The sequence below is a fragment of the Megalobrama amblycephala genome, linkage group LG12 (assembly GCF_018812025.1).
Source record: "Megalobrama amblycephala isolate DHTTF-2021 linkage group LG12, ASM1881202v1, whole genome shotgun sequence".
In the NCBI taxonomy this organism is placed as follows: Eukaryota; Metazoa; Chordata; class Actinopteri; order Cypriniformes; family Xenocyprididae; genus Megalobrama; species Megalobrama amblycephala.
The window spans coordinates 10,939,661-10,955,774 of NC_063055.1; the positions used below are offsets into that span (position 1 = coordinate 10,939,661).

Genomic DNA, 16,114 nt, shown 5'->3' on the forward strand with positions numbered 1-16,114 from the left:
CAGAATTTTTTCAGAATATATGTATATACTGAATATTTGAAAATGCAAAATATATTTTTGTATAAGTAAAAATAATATAAATGTAATAAAAACTTCGTCTTTGTCCCATTTAAGATGGTGTTATGAAACCGTGGGCTAAAAAGTAAACTGCAAAGTAGAACTTTTCTCTCTAAGGAGTTAAAACTATGCAAAATTTCCTCTCACGACAGATCTACAGCATAAGGTTCATCTGTAGGAGCTTAACCAGGTTCAGCCCTCTGTGGTCCCAACAGCACCTGGAGCTGACCCCCCTAAACTCAGCCTAAATGCTTCTCCACACCACCGGAGGCACCGGAAATAGAATGTCACTGGCTGCTATAGACAAAAAATAAACCACTGTGTAAATGAAGAGCAGATTGGTTTCACTCAGAGATAAGTCTTCCGTCTCAGAACCCTGCAAGACTGAGACTTTAATAAAACCCACCATCTCGTTCCTCTCATTGGCACGTACGTACACACAGGCAGAACAAACCTCTGGCTTAAATTTCTCATACACACGCTCTTAGGGTGACCTGTAGCACCACCAAAAACACAAACATAACCCTTCGCTCTTTCTTCCTCTTGAAGTTTTATTTTTGCATCCGCCACAAATGTTTTTCTGCACTGCCTGTTCGGATCTGACAAGTCTAAGTACTAATTGCTGTAGTTTAAACTGTTTTTCCTTTATGCCAAAACCAGCAGATTCCTCAGGCCCCCAAGTCTCACAGGAGATCAGATGCAGAAAATGAGATAAATACCAAATGCGCACAGACTCATTTGCTCATTTGTATTTGAAATAGCAGAAGTTCAAATTAAAATAACCTTAAACACACACATCTCCTGGAAGCAACAGAAATAGATGATTCGTTTTAAATTATTCATAAAGTTCCATTATTTATGCTGGAGATTAGGGGTTTGGATACCTCCACGAGAGGGAAAGCGAGCGAGATGAGCTTGGCTCATCACTGGATTTCTGTAACTACCTTGGATGGAGTGTCTGTCGTGAAAGCTCCAAAGCCTGTGCCGTATTTGCATTCAAAACAGAGGGAAGAAAATGAGGCAGGCGGCGCAGTATGAAGACGAGTTTGATTAATATGTTTGGATATGGTGTGCTGAGGTATGCTTTGCAGTAATTGCCTACAGTGGCTTTTATTTGTTGAGTACTGTGCCATTGTTCGCTGCCTGCATCCTGAGACCCCATGCTTTAATTTAAACTAAAAACAAGCTGATAGGGACACACATATACACACTGCTGTTCAAAAGTTTGGGGTTGGTGAGATTTTTTTTTTTTTTTTATGTTTTTGAGAGAAGTCTCTTATGCTCACCAAGGGTGCAAAAATAGAGTTTGTTGATTTTTTTTTAACACCATGCCAGCTTCTTTGGCAAACTATATCAAGGTTTTTACAATTTATTTTGCTAAAAACTCGAAAGCTATATTTGGTTTAACTTTGTTAAAAATTTATTCAAAAGAGTAAACTGAGTAAAAAAGGTTTCTCACAAGATTAAAATCAGCACAATCTAATAAAACGTGCTTCAACGATAAAGAGTTTTGACAGAAAGAACATGTTGGTGGATCTTCTCTTAGTGTGTCATCCTGGAATGGCCTATTCTGCAATGGGTATAAACTACTACTTCCAACACTGGGGCTGATTTCATAGAGTTTGTTCACAGTATTTAGATCCCATTCTGTTTGCCATTTGTTATTAATATAGGAATGAATTATTGGTTTTAGATCCATAGGAGGTACTGTGCAAATTTCGATGTCTACTGATAATGCTTCTCTTGCAGTCTTTTTTTTCTTTTGATTCCACAGTGTCCAGGTACCCAACAAAACTAGATATTAAATTGATGGCGCTCTAGTGCAAGCATCATTATAAATGCTGGGTGATCATTTTTAAGGGATGATATTGCTTGGAGACAGGACTTCCAATCTGTAATTATAAGAAAATTGCATCGTTTTTATGTAGTCCACTGCCAAAATGATAACATTTGCTTCTCCTGTAAAAACTGAGCTATGTTTAGGCAAGGATATTCCTCTTTTTGGTGGTTGATTACAAATGTCAAAATAGAGTAAAAGCAGTAATATTGTCAAATAAATTGCTGTTTTCAATTTTAATATATTTTGCAAAACTGAATTTTTAGCAGCCGTTACTCAGTGTCACATGATCCATCAGAAATCATTCTAATATTCTGATTTAGTGCTCAAGAACACATTTGTGTTGCTTAACATTTTTGTGGAAACTGATATAATATTTCTTTGATGAACAAAGTAAAAAAAAAATAAAAAAATAATAATAATTATATTATATATATATATATACTTATAAATTTTTTTAAAAACACTTTACTTAATGCCTTTATGTAGAAGGCATTATGAAGGTATTCCTAATGTACATTAAAATGCATTATGTCTTTTCATAAATAATAGTAACCAAAGTTAAAATGCATTATAATATTTGCAGATTACTTGTTACATCTGAAACTGGTTGATCGTCTTGTGTTTTAATGCATTATACTTTCTAAAGGCGTAACATAAGTGTTACAATTATTATAACTGTGGTTATGATTATTCATGAGAACGTACAGTACAATGCATTATAAGGTACATTATGCATTACAAGGCATAATTAATGAATTAAAAATCATTTTATAATGCAATATATATAAAGGCTTTAAGTAAAGTGTTACCAAAAATAATCTTACTCAGCCCAGACTTTTGCATGGTATATGATTTCCCCATATACACATTTTTGAACTTCATTATTTACACAATGGAAAGGGAGCGATAGAGAGTTTAAAACTTGCTTAACTTTGTGTATAGTTGTTATTATTTTATTACCTATACTTGTAAATAAAAACACCAGAACCAAAATTAATCTTAAAATATTCAAGTGATTTCAAATCCGGCCGTGTTCACTTTTTTGAAATTTCATGATAAAAAAAAAAAAACGAACTAATATGATTTCCATGTGTAAAAAAAAATGAATTAAGTATTTCATCAAATAAATTACGAAATGCATGATGGAGACAAGAAAAAGTACTGCATAAAAGGAATGGCCCAGTTGTCATTTCACACAGTTTCTTTCTATTAATTTGCTAAATCACACAGAAACACTGACATTCTGCTGAACCCAGGTTTAAAATAAGTGTAAGTAAAGATGCCTGAGCAGATGAGAAAACAGCATCTGAACTGCCCCTGAGAGATACAGCCAGAGACCGACAGTACAGCAGGAGCTAAGTCTGCTGAGGAACACTTCTCTCTCCCCGTCTCTCTGTGACAGTTATTTATAAAGGCAGTTAACAGCTTGTCTGCTCACCCTCCTGGAAGCCCTCTTCTCGCTGCACCAGGAGAGGACAATCACGGGCAACAATGGGGTCACACCTAACTAACACCGGCCCTTTCTTTTTCTCCCCTATTTTGACTCCTCTAAAATAGTTTTAGAAATAATTAGAGCCCGCCACCGATGATGAGCTCTAGTAGGTGCTGGATATTAGATATTGTGCCATTTAGAGAGAGAGGTGACAAGGTCTCTGCTGCATGTCACCTGCCCGAAAGAGGAGAAAGGAGATGGACGAGAGCAGCTGTCAGGATCAAATTAATATATGTGATCTCGATGGATCCACTGAACCCTGACCAGTACATACGTCACAGTAATGTGTGTTTTTGTTGCAATCTTTGAAATGAAAGTTAAGGGGGAAAAAACAGACACACACACACACACACACACACACACACACACACACACACACATACAAAATGCCTCCGGACCAAATCTGATGAGGTGCTAAAAGGAAAAAGAAAAAAAAAAATGGAAAAAAAATAAAGTGCTGATGTGTTTTGGAGGGTACTGTTATCACAATGTTAGTTTACAGCCCATTAAGTACTTTTCTCAGAATGTTTTCTCACTCTAGAGTACAGTGTCCACACACAAGCTGACAGAGATGCCAGTTTATACCCAGTCGCTCGACAGCATTGCCGCCACCACCTCCCGCCGGGGCTTACAGCAGTGCTAATCAACACATAATTACACACACAAACACGTGCACATCAATATAACACACACACAGCCCTTTCTAATTGAAGTTCCTTTCATCTATTACTTTGAATAACACTGCTCTGATTTTACACATATACATATTTACACATATATATATATATATATATATATACATATATACATATATATATATATATATATATATATATATATATACACACACACACACACACACACACAAAAATACATACATACACATATCCTACCGTTTAAGTTCTTATGCTTACCAAGGGATAGGGCGAGCATTTATTTGATCAAAAATACAGTAAAAACAGTAATATTGTCAAATGTTATTACAAATTTAAATAACTATTTTTTTAATATACTTATATTTTTAAGATACTTTAAAATGTAATTCATTCCTGTGATGTCAAAGCTGAATTTTCAGCAGACATTTTTCCAGTCTTCAGAGTCACATGACCCTTCAGAAATCAGTCTAATATGTTAATTTGCTGCTCAAGAAAATTTTCTTATTATCCATGTTGAAAACAGTTGTTCTGCTTAATATTTTTATGGAAATAAATACATTTTCAGGATTCTTTGATGGATAGAATTTTTTTTTTAATTTGAAACAATTTTTTTTCTAACATTATAAATATCTTTACTGTCACTTTTGATCAATTTAATGCATCCTTACTGTATAAATGTTTACTTATATATATATATATATATATATATATATATATATATATATATATATATATATATGTATATATAAATAAATCTTTCTGACCCCAAACTTTTAAACAACATGGTAAATATAAATAAGTAAATAAATAAACACATAAAGAAATAAATAATAAATAAATGAACACGGAGAATCAAATCAAACTGCTGATGTACTGTTGCTGTCTAAATTGTGGTCATGCAACGCCACCTAGTGGTGAGTGAGACTTTTCTTAAACACAAGGATCTAGGTTTGTCTGATTAGATTAGTCCAGTCAGCCCCTGCTGGTAAATGTCTTAACTACAAAATTCTGTTGCCAAAAAGCATCTTTCTCTATTGAAGGCCATTCAAAAGTTGCAGTGAATGATGACACACTATATTATACATATTATATGAATGCTTAACAGACACTCTCCAGGTAATCCTGTAAATATAAAGCCATCAACCTCATCTAAACAGGATTTTGAACACAAATGTCTGTATTTTTGAGAGTTTCACAGAAATAAATGGGCAGTTTTAGAGGGTGGGACTGGGAGAGGTTTATGAGAAAACAAACTTCAAAGTTTGGATATGAGATGCGATAGTACAAAGAGATGGACCACTCATAAAAATCACATAAGATTTAAGTCCATTATTTCATAGGCAGGTGAGGTTTTTTTTCCAGGGTTGGAGCTAAACTCTGCAGGACAGCGGCTCTCTAGGACCAAACATGCCTACCCCTGACCTGGACCAAAATTCAGTTTTCAATCTGAGCTAAAGTAGATACTTCATGACAGTATGCAGACATACCTGCTCTGGCTGGTGCTGGCTGAAGGAGCAATATCAGGGGTGAGCACATACAAGCTGTTGTTTTTGGGCAGGTGTAAACTCCGCAGAACCGTCTGAAAGAAAGGAAAAAATAAGAAAACCATCAAAGAGGTTATAAATGCTTTTAAAGTTGCCATTTTGCAAAACTGTAAATGAAGTACACTTGAACAGACAAGAAAGTTACAATTACAATCAACTATTTATTAAAAACAAACAATAAATACATAATTTCAATTATAATAAAGATGGACATTTTTAGAATCCAATCCCTCAACATGGCACTCACAATTTTCAACATATTTGCATCTGCCATATAAATTATTTTAAACATATGTCTATTTTTTTTTTAAATAATTTACATTTAGATGCATTAATGCATTTAAAAAAATCAGCATATGTTCAATAGAGTCACACTTACACTGTCAGATACATCTCCACTCTTCCAGCCTTTTAACTGCATTTTAGAGACAGGGACCTGTAGCTCAGTCTCTAAAATAGTTTTAATATCACCTGCAAAGAGAAAAAAAAATAAGAAGAGGTTATAAAAGGTTAATGGCAATTCAGTATGTTACCACTAGAGGTCAGTATGCATCTAGTCTAGTTTACTTTAGCAAAGTCCTGCTTATCTTTAGAAAGTTCAAGTGTCAAGCTGACACATCTCTTTTGTTTGCAAATGAAATATTTTAAAAACATCTTTTTCATTCATCAAACCTGCTGGTGTATGTGTACTAGTAATGTTACTTAAATCCTTTGTGAATCATCCGTTACTCGACTACCACTGAGATTAATCATTATGCCACCACAATGCAGACAACCATTCATCAGAAGGGTTTCAGAAGATCAGTTCTCAAACTGTTTGGCATTTTTCCTCATTTCTCCACCACACACAAAACATGACAAGCTTACTATCCTAGCTGCCGGTTTGTCAAAATAGTGATCTAAATGGCAATTATACTGAAAGATATTAAAAGTGTCAAGCTTCAGACAGAACTTCAAGATGATGCTTGTGTGCCAAAGATTTATCAGGCCTCTGCAAAAACTAAACAATAATCACATATCTACAATACATTAATATTTATAACAACTTTCGGATAGTAAAATGACTAGAACTTCAAATTTAAAGCAATAAAATACATACATTTTATTCATATAAATGATTTTATATGAATGCATATTATTATTAATTACATATACAACATACACATATACACACACACATTTTTTATGTGCATTTATTAAAAAATAACCAAAGAGTTTACTATTACACTAAAACAAAAAAGACAGGGCAGCTATTTTCTTTCTTTTTTTATTGTATTTGTGTGGCTTGCTAAGCACCTCGCTCACACCCCTGCAACTCAGAGCTCTTCCTGTTGACTTCGCTCATGACACAAGATTCAACTTTCATTCACAGAAATACAGTCACACAAACAGTGTGTGGTTCAGTTCAGTGGCTTGTGTCATACCAAGAATCAAAGCTCATTATCTACATCTACCAAGAAAATGCTCCAATAATTTCTAAGAAAACCTAAAAAAAACAACAGTCAGTTATTGCAGATGACATGTTAATCATTGCCTATTTAACAAAAGCCTAAACTGATTTGAGAAACGAGTCAGCATTGTGGTAACAAAGCCCATGAACCGTGATCCTAGACACACTATGGCTCAGTATGACGTGTACTTCTAAGAAAGGACTGTGCTAATCACGTGTGCTGCTTTTGCAAGTGCAGCATGATCGTGCTTTATTTCTTTATTTGACGTGGACAGTGCCGTCTACTACCAAATGATGATTAACTGTTCATGTATGTAATGTTAATGTATCAAAAACGGTGTGTGCGCGCTCACCGACTGTGCTGGCTTCCTCCAGGACCACCTCTATGGAGCGCTGCCTGTACTCCACACGGAAGTTGAGCATCCGTGACTGCCGTTCCACAATGTGCCGTGAGGGTTGCACAGGGCAGAAGGCCGGGCTGGATGAAGACGGGGGTGAGGAAGATGATGATGCTGCTGATGCTGAAGCTGAAGAAGGCGGGGCCGAGGGCGTAGGTGCTGTGGCTTCTGATTGGCTGTGAGGTCCATAGGGGTCAGTCTGAGATGCTTCACTGGAGAAATTACTACACAGGATAGTAGAAAATGAAGCAAAGTTACTATACTAATACTAATATAATGTTACAAAAGATTTCTATTTCAAATAAATGTTGTTCAACAAAGAATCCTGGAAAAAAAAAAAAAAAGTCACAGTTTCCACAAAAATATTAAGAAGCAAAACATTGATGACAAAGTTTCTTCAGCAGCGAATCAGCATATTAGAATGATTTCTGAAGGATCATGTGACACTGAAAATTCAGTTTTTTACATTACAGGAATATATTCAGTGTTTCCCATACATTGATTTATTTGTAGCGGCTAGCCACAATATCAACAGTGAACGCAACAAATAGATTTCAGTGCTTCCCATTCATTAACTAGACTGTGGCTGCCTGAAAATGTATTTAAACTTTTTATAATAACATAAATAGGTCTTCAATGTCATGTTTTGCGCCATTGCTGTCAAACAAACTAAAATCGAAAGCACGATAAGGCTTTATGTCCTTATCAAATCGCAAAAAAGATTGTCTGTTTGCGCTGCTCAAAGAGAACGTGATCAGCGTAGTTCACAGTGAATGAATCCAGTGAACTCTTATCTCTGTATGTGGAACATATCGGGCACCAGTTACGCATTATTTTAACATTTGCATAGTTGACGATTACAGAATTTCACTAGATTTGTAATGAGACGCATTTGGTTTGTAAACTGGTTTTCTGCTGAAATAAAAGCTCGACTGCAGTTTCCATCAAAATAAAAGCAAACGAGTTTATCTCTTTTAAGTATAGAAATTAGGACAAAAATAAATGAAACTTTCATAATTAGTTTTCAGTGCATGTGTTTTACAATATATGGCTATTACTGTCATAGGAATAATATTATAACTATTATTATGGTTACACTTTATTTTAAGGTGACGTAGTTACGTTGTACTTACTATAGAGTTACGGTTAGGGTTAGTAACCTGTAATTATGCATAATTTACTGTTATTACATAGTATGTACATGAAGTAACGTGCAACTAAGTGTTACCATTATTAATAATAATAATAATGATATTAATATTATTATTATTATGTAGTGTAATGTAGACTGAGACACGATATCACAACTAAGGCCATGTTTCCACCGCAGGAACTTTCTCCAGGAACAAGGGAATTTGGGGTGGTACTCGATGTGTTATTACATTACTGTTATTACATAGTAAGTACATGTAGTAACATGCAATATGTCACCTTAAAATAAAATGATAGCATTATTATTATTACTATTATTATTATTGTTATTAGTATTATTGTTATTATTGTTATTATTAATATGTAGTGTAATGCAGACTGAGATTGATGAATTTAAAGGGTTAGTTAACCCAAAAATGAAAATTCTATCATTAATTACTCACCCTCATGTAGTTTCACACCCGTAAGACCTTCATTCATCTTCGGAACACAAATTAAGATATTTTTCATAAAATTCAATGGCACAGTGAGGCCTGCATTGCCAGCAAGACAATTATTACTTTCAATGCCCAGAAGACCTCGGTTTATGTGATGGGTGATTTCAAAACACAGCTCGAAGGTCTTATGGGTTTGGAACGACATGAGGGTGAGTAATAAATGACAGAATTTTCATTTTGGGGGGAATTTGGGGTGGGGGGGTATGCCCCCGGACTCCCCTAGAGGGACCACGGTCCACCTACCAGAGTTACACAAAAATCCTGGGGGAAACACTACATTTTAAAATACATTAAATTAGAAAACAGTGATTTTAAGTTGTAATGATATTTCACAATATTACCGTTTTTACTGTAAATATTACTTTTTTTTAATCAAATGTTGAAAGTAGTAGTAAAACGTTCATATTAGTTAAAAATGTCACAAAATATAATAAAATTCTATATGTTTTATTGAATAAAATAAAAAATAAAAGACAAAAAAAAAAAAAGAGTGTTATTATTAATAAGGCTGTTGACTGAGCGTCTGGATGGAGGGTCCTAGATCTGAAAAGGTTGAAAGCCCTAAAATCCTCGAACTTTGCCCATATAATACCTAATATTTTGTGGGAAATAATCTACTGCCTGTCTATATTTATAATCCAATGTGAATACTGGGCATTCTGTCAATTTTATGTTCACTTAATCTGACTACTATAAGCGGAAACTGAGTCCAACATCCAATTAGAAAAATTTGCTGATGATTTTAGAAAAGGAAAATTAGAAGGGAGAGAAACAGATAAAGTGAGGGAAGGAAAACGAAGAGAGAGAGAGAGAGTGGAAAAAAAGCTTGCACCTCATTACACCACTCTGCATGATCCACAATGCCGGCAGTGCTGAAATCCAAACAGTATCAGACTCAATGTAAACAGGCTTTACTCGTATAATAATATGGGCAGGGCCCAACAGACGCTCGATTGTCCAACCCAGAGAAAATCACCCTTTTTTTGCTCTGCTGAGGACACAAACGGCTTTTTCTGGCACTTGCTTGCTCTCTCTCTCGTACTCCCTCTCTCTCTCTCTCAGCGGCTGAAGGCTGAATTCCCCCGTGCCCCCGTGTTCCCCTGTGGCAGTAAATAATGTCTTTTCTCTGAGCGCTGGCGGGACAAAGGCTCCTCTCTTCTCCTCCAGGGTCAGCACATATCGCTGTAAGAGCAGGAGCGGGGGGCCAGGCACAGCACACAATGCCTGACTTTATACCACCTTATTACAATACCAAAAGGTTAAAGACGTTAGGCTCCAGGGGCATTCAGAAACTCGTTAGACACAAAAAGGAAAACCCAAACATTGGATAAATTAAAGAAATGTCTCTAGAAAAAAAAAAAAAAAAAAAAAAAAACAGTTACTGCTCCTCAGTGACATCTACAGGTCAACATAGTCAAATAATTCAACATATATATAATAAAACAGCTAGATGTGATGGAACAGAAGCACAGACAGAATATAATTGAATAGCACGATATATATAAAACTTGTGCAGTGTATTCCAAGTCTTCTGAAGCCATACGACAGCTTTATTTTCTAATTTTAAGTTGATATTATGCAGTGAAAAGCTGCCCGAACACTCATGAGTTCATGACAGAGAGAACAAATCATTTTTTAATTCAGATATTATAAACTGATTCAGTTTACAAAACCAGTCTAAATGATTTTTTCACAAACTTGACTAATCTGGATCATCAGTTCCAGAATTTGCTGACTCAAACTGGTCACAGTTGTTTGAAGCTTAATGGAGGGAAACATTATTACTGAATAAATAAGAACTCAAATTTTGGTCTGTTTCTCACATAAAATGATCTTATGAAAATATATTTTACAAATTTCCATGACTTTCACAGGCTTGGAATTCACAACTGTAAAATTCCCTATTATTTCCAGGTTTTCCATAACTGTGGGAACTAATGAAAGTAGTATGAATCAATCAATCAAATGAAACAAATGAAACAATCAATGAATGAGCTTTTTGAACATTTCAAAAACAGCATGTGACAAGGCCAAGATGATGACAAAATACAAATCTGGTGAACCTCAGATATTAAGCATGAGGTTTCCATTGCACTTATTTCAAGAGTTCAGCCTACACAAGATGTCATGTGTGATGTTCACCTGGTTAGAAAAGGAATTCACAAATGAGACTACCTCAAGATTATGAACAGATCTAACTGTTCGTTCTGCTGTGAAAATATGGGGCTGCGGTTAATACACATCTTTCTAGAGCAGAGCTGGAACAGTAGTGTCCCACAGCCTGCGGCATCTTCAACCCATTTTTAAACAATCTTGTGATCTGTATATAATCTTCAACTGCTAAAGTCTCTTTTTTTTCCCCTCCCCTCTCTCTCAGACACTGGCATTCAGTCAATGGTCATTCCACTGTGAGCGTCTAGATGGCAGTCTACGCACACGCTTGGCTTGGCAGCAGCGTGTAGGTCTCCGGGTCCCGCCGAGCAGAAATCCAGCTGGCAGCGGGCGACTCAATGGGGGCACTTGAGTGAACCGTGCCATCCTACAGCCTGCAGTATGGTGCCAGCCACCCACTGAATGCACAGGCTGGAAGTCGCCATGCCAGGCTCCATTCATAATTACGTGCCTTTGAGAAAAACATGTCCTCGTGTCCAAGCTCTTACATTCACACACCCTCTAAATAAACCGTCACAGAGCGCGCTCCGTCTGAATATATTTGTTCTTAAGACTCTGGGGCATTCATGAGCACTGACCGTTGAGGAAGAAGAAATGGACGGCGGACACAATGAGTGTTCACAAATGCCTTTTGTTGTCCAAAGTTTCAATTCCTGTTATTGGGTCAGATTTTTTTTACTGTTGTGTTTGTGTGCGTTTCTGTTCAATTTCTCTCTCTTTCAGGCCAAGGCGACTGAAGGAAATCTCAATACGGCTAAATGCGTAGTGTAACACTTTACAAACTCTTCAAGCGAGACAGACAAACAACAAGAACTGTTTGTTGCGTTTTCAATTGTGGGTGTCAACGGTTTAGTGCCCAACGCCGTGCCAAGGTGGTTGGCCCCTCTATATACCTTCAAAACCCAGTGAAGAGTGAACAACAATGAAAGCTGTCAACTACTTTTCTTACCCACAATGCAACTGGCAGAATTTAATTGGTCGATGGAATGCTGAAAAGCTTTACATTCAGCCTAAACACACCATGAATGAGTTCACTTCCATCCAAAGCAGACCAAACTAAAGAAGATGGAAAAAGGAAAGGGGGGGGGGGAGGAGGAGGAGGGAAAACCTGATTGTATGAAATAGTGCTTTGCTTCTAAACAATCCTATCACTGGTCACAGACACAACATTAACCAGTATTTTTAGGTTAGGGTTATTTTTAGGTTAAAGGGTTAGTTCACCCAAAAATGAAAATTATCCCTCAAGCCATCATAGGTGTATATGACTTTCTTTCTTTCTTTCTGAGTTATATTAAAGAATATTCTGGCTCTTGCAAGCTTTATAATAGGGAGTGATTTTGAAGCCCCAAAAAGCGCATCCATCCATCATAAAAGTAATCCATACGGCTCCAGAGGTTTAATAAAGGCCTTCTGAAGTGAAGCGATGTGTAAAAATATCCATATTTATAGCTTTATAGACTATAATCAACACTAGCTTCTGGTTTGTGAGAAAGTCGAGTTCTGACATAGGATGTAGGAGTAGCGTATAGGGCTGCACGATATTGGGAGAAAAAAAAACTGACATTGTGATATTTTGTCTCTTTAAAAATTCTCATTTTAGACTTCTAATTTGTGAACAGTGTTTTGTTTTGCTCCATCTTCTGTGCTTCCGCGTTCGCCAATACATTATGCGTTGGGTCAAAGTTCACTCTTCCGCCGGAACTCGACTCATACGGAAGCCAGCAATTTTATTTTCTAAATTTATGAATATGGATATTTTTCTTACAAAAACACAACGTTTCACTTCAGAAGGCCTTTATTAACCCCCTGGAGCCGTATGAATTACTTTTATGATGGATGGATGCACTTTTTTGGGCTTCAAAATCTCTGTTACCATTCACTCCCATTATAAAGCTTGGAAGAGCCAGAATATTTTTTTAATATAACTCTGACTGTGTTTGACTGAAAGAAGAAAGTCATATTCACCTACGATTGCTTGAGGGTGAGTAAATTATGGGATCATTTTCATTTTGGGGTGAACTAACCCTTTAATGCATTGAAATGGCCAGCAGTGCAGAACCCACAGTTTGGCTACATTCGTGCTGTGTCCTATAAAAAGCTCCCAACTTTGTTGGTTGTTCTCCTCCATTAACAAGGTCATCAACCAACCGCTATGAAAACCCCCGCAGTAAACTTGATTGTTTGATTTCCTGTGACTCTAGTGTTGAAATGGCACGAAGGGGGTAATTGCTGGGGAACAGACTTCCAGAGGGAAATGAGATGACAGCATTCTCTGCACTGCTATTTCACCGCAATTATTTCCGCAACAACTTTAATTCTCACTTTCTTTTTCCTCCCTCTCATGTGTTTTTTCTTGGTTGTAAGCAGTCCACACAAACTAAATAAAGTAGCAAAAATGGTTAAGACATGGTACCATAGTAATGTACGATAAAAGAGAGAGATACAATAATTTGCTTGGGGTTCAGTAGGATTTCTTTTTTTTTTTTTTTTTTTTTTTTAAATAAAGAAATTAATATTTACATTTTATTTAGCAAGGATGCATTATTGAATAGATCAAAAGTGACAGTAAAACCTTTTACATTGTTACAAAAAATTCCATAAAAAAATAAAAATGCTGTTCTTCTGAACTTGTCACCAAAGAATCATGAAAAAGTAGAATAGTTTCTACACTCTAAAAAATGCTGGGTTAAAAACAACCCAAGTTGGGTTGAAAATGGACAAACCCAGCGATTGGGTTGTTTTAACCCAGCGGTTGGGTTAAATGTTTGCCCAACCTGCTGGGTAGTTTTATTTAAACCAACTATTGTTTAAAAATTGCTATATGGCTAGCTTAAAATGAACCCAAAATAGTTGGGAAATTAAAAACCAGATGCAATTAGAGGCAACAATAATAGACAAAAGGTGAATGTTTATTAATAAGCTTTAATATTTTATGAATATAAATTTAATAGTTTAATAGTTTATTAATATACATTTATTAATAAGCAATTTAATAAATGTTTATTGTTTAATAATTATTCATTGAACAGTAATAAATGTTCATTTCCAACTTACTTTGGGTTAATTTTAATTAAGCAATACAGTAATTTTTAAACAATAGTTGAGTTAAATAAAACTACCCAGCAGGTTGGGCAAACATTCAACCCTACCGCTGGGTTAAAACAACCCAATTGCTGGGTTTGTCCATTTTCAACCCAACTTGGGTTGTTTTTAACCCAGCATTTTTTAAAGTGTACAAAACTATTAAGCAGCAAAACAGTTTTCAATATTAATAATAATAAGAAATGCTTCATGAGCACCAAATCAGCATATTATAATGATTTCTGAAGGGCAAGTGACACTAAAGACTGGAGTGATGATGCTGAAAATTCAGCTTTGTAATCACAGGAATAAATTACATTTTAAAATATACTAAAATAGAGAACAGTTATTTTTAATTGTAATAATATTTCACAATTTTACTGTTTTTACTGTATTTTTGTACCAGACTTTTGAACAGTAGTGTAGTATAACTATATAAAAAGTGAAATAAAATAATAATAAAGGAAAACTTTGTATGTAAAAAACATAAGCAATGTCTTACTGGCCCAACTGATTACATATTTCTGCTACACAAGCTTCTGGTATAATATGCTCCCATAGCAAAATGTGAAAGTAGCAAACTCTTTCTGCCAAATTTCTAATCTGTCGATCACAAATAATGACATTTTATTATAATATAGTATATATTGTTTATATTAATAATTATAGTGAACATAACATTTTAGTATATTATATTAAACTATAACATTCCAGAAGCTTTACCTTTAGTGTGAAGGTGGATCATATCAATAATACTTTATCCTGCCATGTAATACTTCAAGATTTAATTTTGTGCTTAATTTTTGTGCTCACAATTTCCATATACTGTGCTGCACCGGAAGTGTCAGTGACCGTGTGACTAAATGCGGAAGTAAAGCTCCCGGAAGTCTATTACAAAAAAATTGCGAATTATAAAATGAAGTGCAATATTAAAGTGCAGGATTTTGTGTTCAGTAGTTAGTTTGCTGAGTAGCCTGAAATGGTAGAGCAGAATTCTGATTTGACTAATCAGATGAGCAGACAAGATAAGAGCTCTACCAAAGGCTCTACAAGCCGAGACACAAGCTGCTCTGACATTTCCCCCTCGATTCCTTAACATCCAGGGAACCAGCAGCAGCCACAGCTGGGTCTCATTATAGCTCAGAGACGAATGCCCTTTTGAGAGGAGGCCAGTTTCATTTTACAGGGGCATGAAAACAGTAACCACCTCGTTCGAGCCATCAAGCTCAGCTGGGACTTGATTCAGGTAATGTGCCGTCTTTGGAGTTTACCAGTATTAATCTCTACTCTAAAGACTACCTTTAAAAGCACATGCAGTTCAGTAGAGCGGAATCTCTGCCATAATCTTGTAAGGGGAAAGCATGAGTTGATGATTTTGGATTCATAAGAATCAACAAATGAAAGTCATACCTTTGCAAGATCCCATTTTCTTGTGGTATCACTCCATTGATGGCTGCCTAGAGAGAAAACACAAATATATTTTTAATGAGAGCTCACAGCATTGAACTGTTAGGTTCAGTTTAATTCAAAAGTGACATAACATGAAACCTTTTTAGTCAGCATCAAGATTTTAGTTTGAAATGTCTATGAATGTAAGCATATATTTTAGGTGATGTAACGAGTCACCCTTTCCTTGACGTTTTTGACACCACATGTCTGAATGTGTGTACTTCCCTACTATATAGTATACAAAAGAATGCAGTTCAAGTAATGTAATACAGTACATTCATACTTTACAATAAGTAATTTTGGAGCATTTTCAAATCACCAGTTCA

At 35.6% G+C, this 16,114-nt stretch overlaps 1 protein-coding gene across 1 annotated transcript in view; it reads right to left on the minus strand.

The window, feature by feature from the left end:
• Window positions 1–16,114, minus strand: part of faf1 (Fas (TNFRSF6) associated factor 1) — a 79,015-nt gene that overhangs the window by 56,081 nt on the left and 6,820 nt on the right. Inside the window, exons 3-6 of the mRNA XM_048208686.1 lie at window positions 15,750–15,796; window positions 7,393–7,661; window positions 5,969–6,060; window positions 5,533–5,624 (exon numbers count right to left, since the gene is read on the minus strand). Coding sequence (XP_048064643.1) covers window positions 5,533–5,624; window positions 5,969–6,060; window positions 7,393–7,661; window positions 15,750–15,796 — 500 coding nt within the window. The remainder of the gene's footprint in view (window positions 1–5,532; window positions 5,625–5,968; window positions 6,061–7,392; window positions 7,662–15,749; window positions 15,797–16,114) is intronic.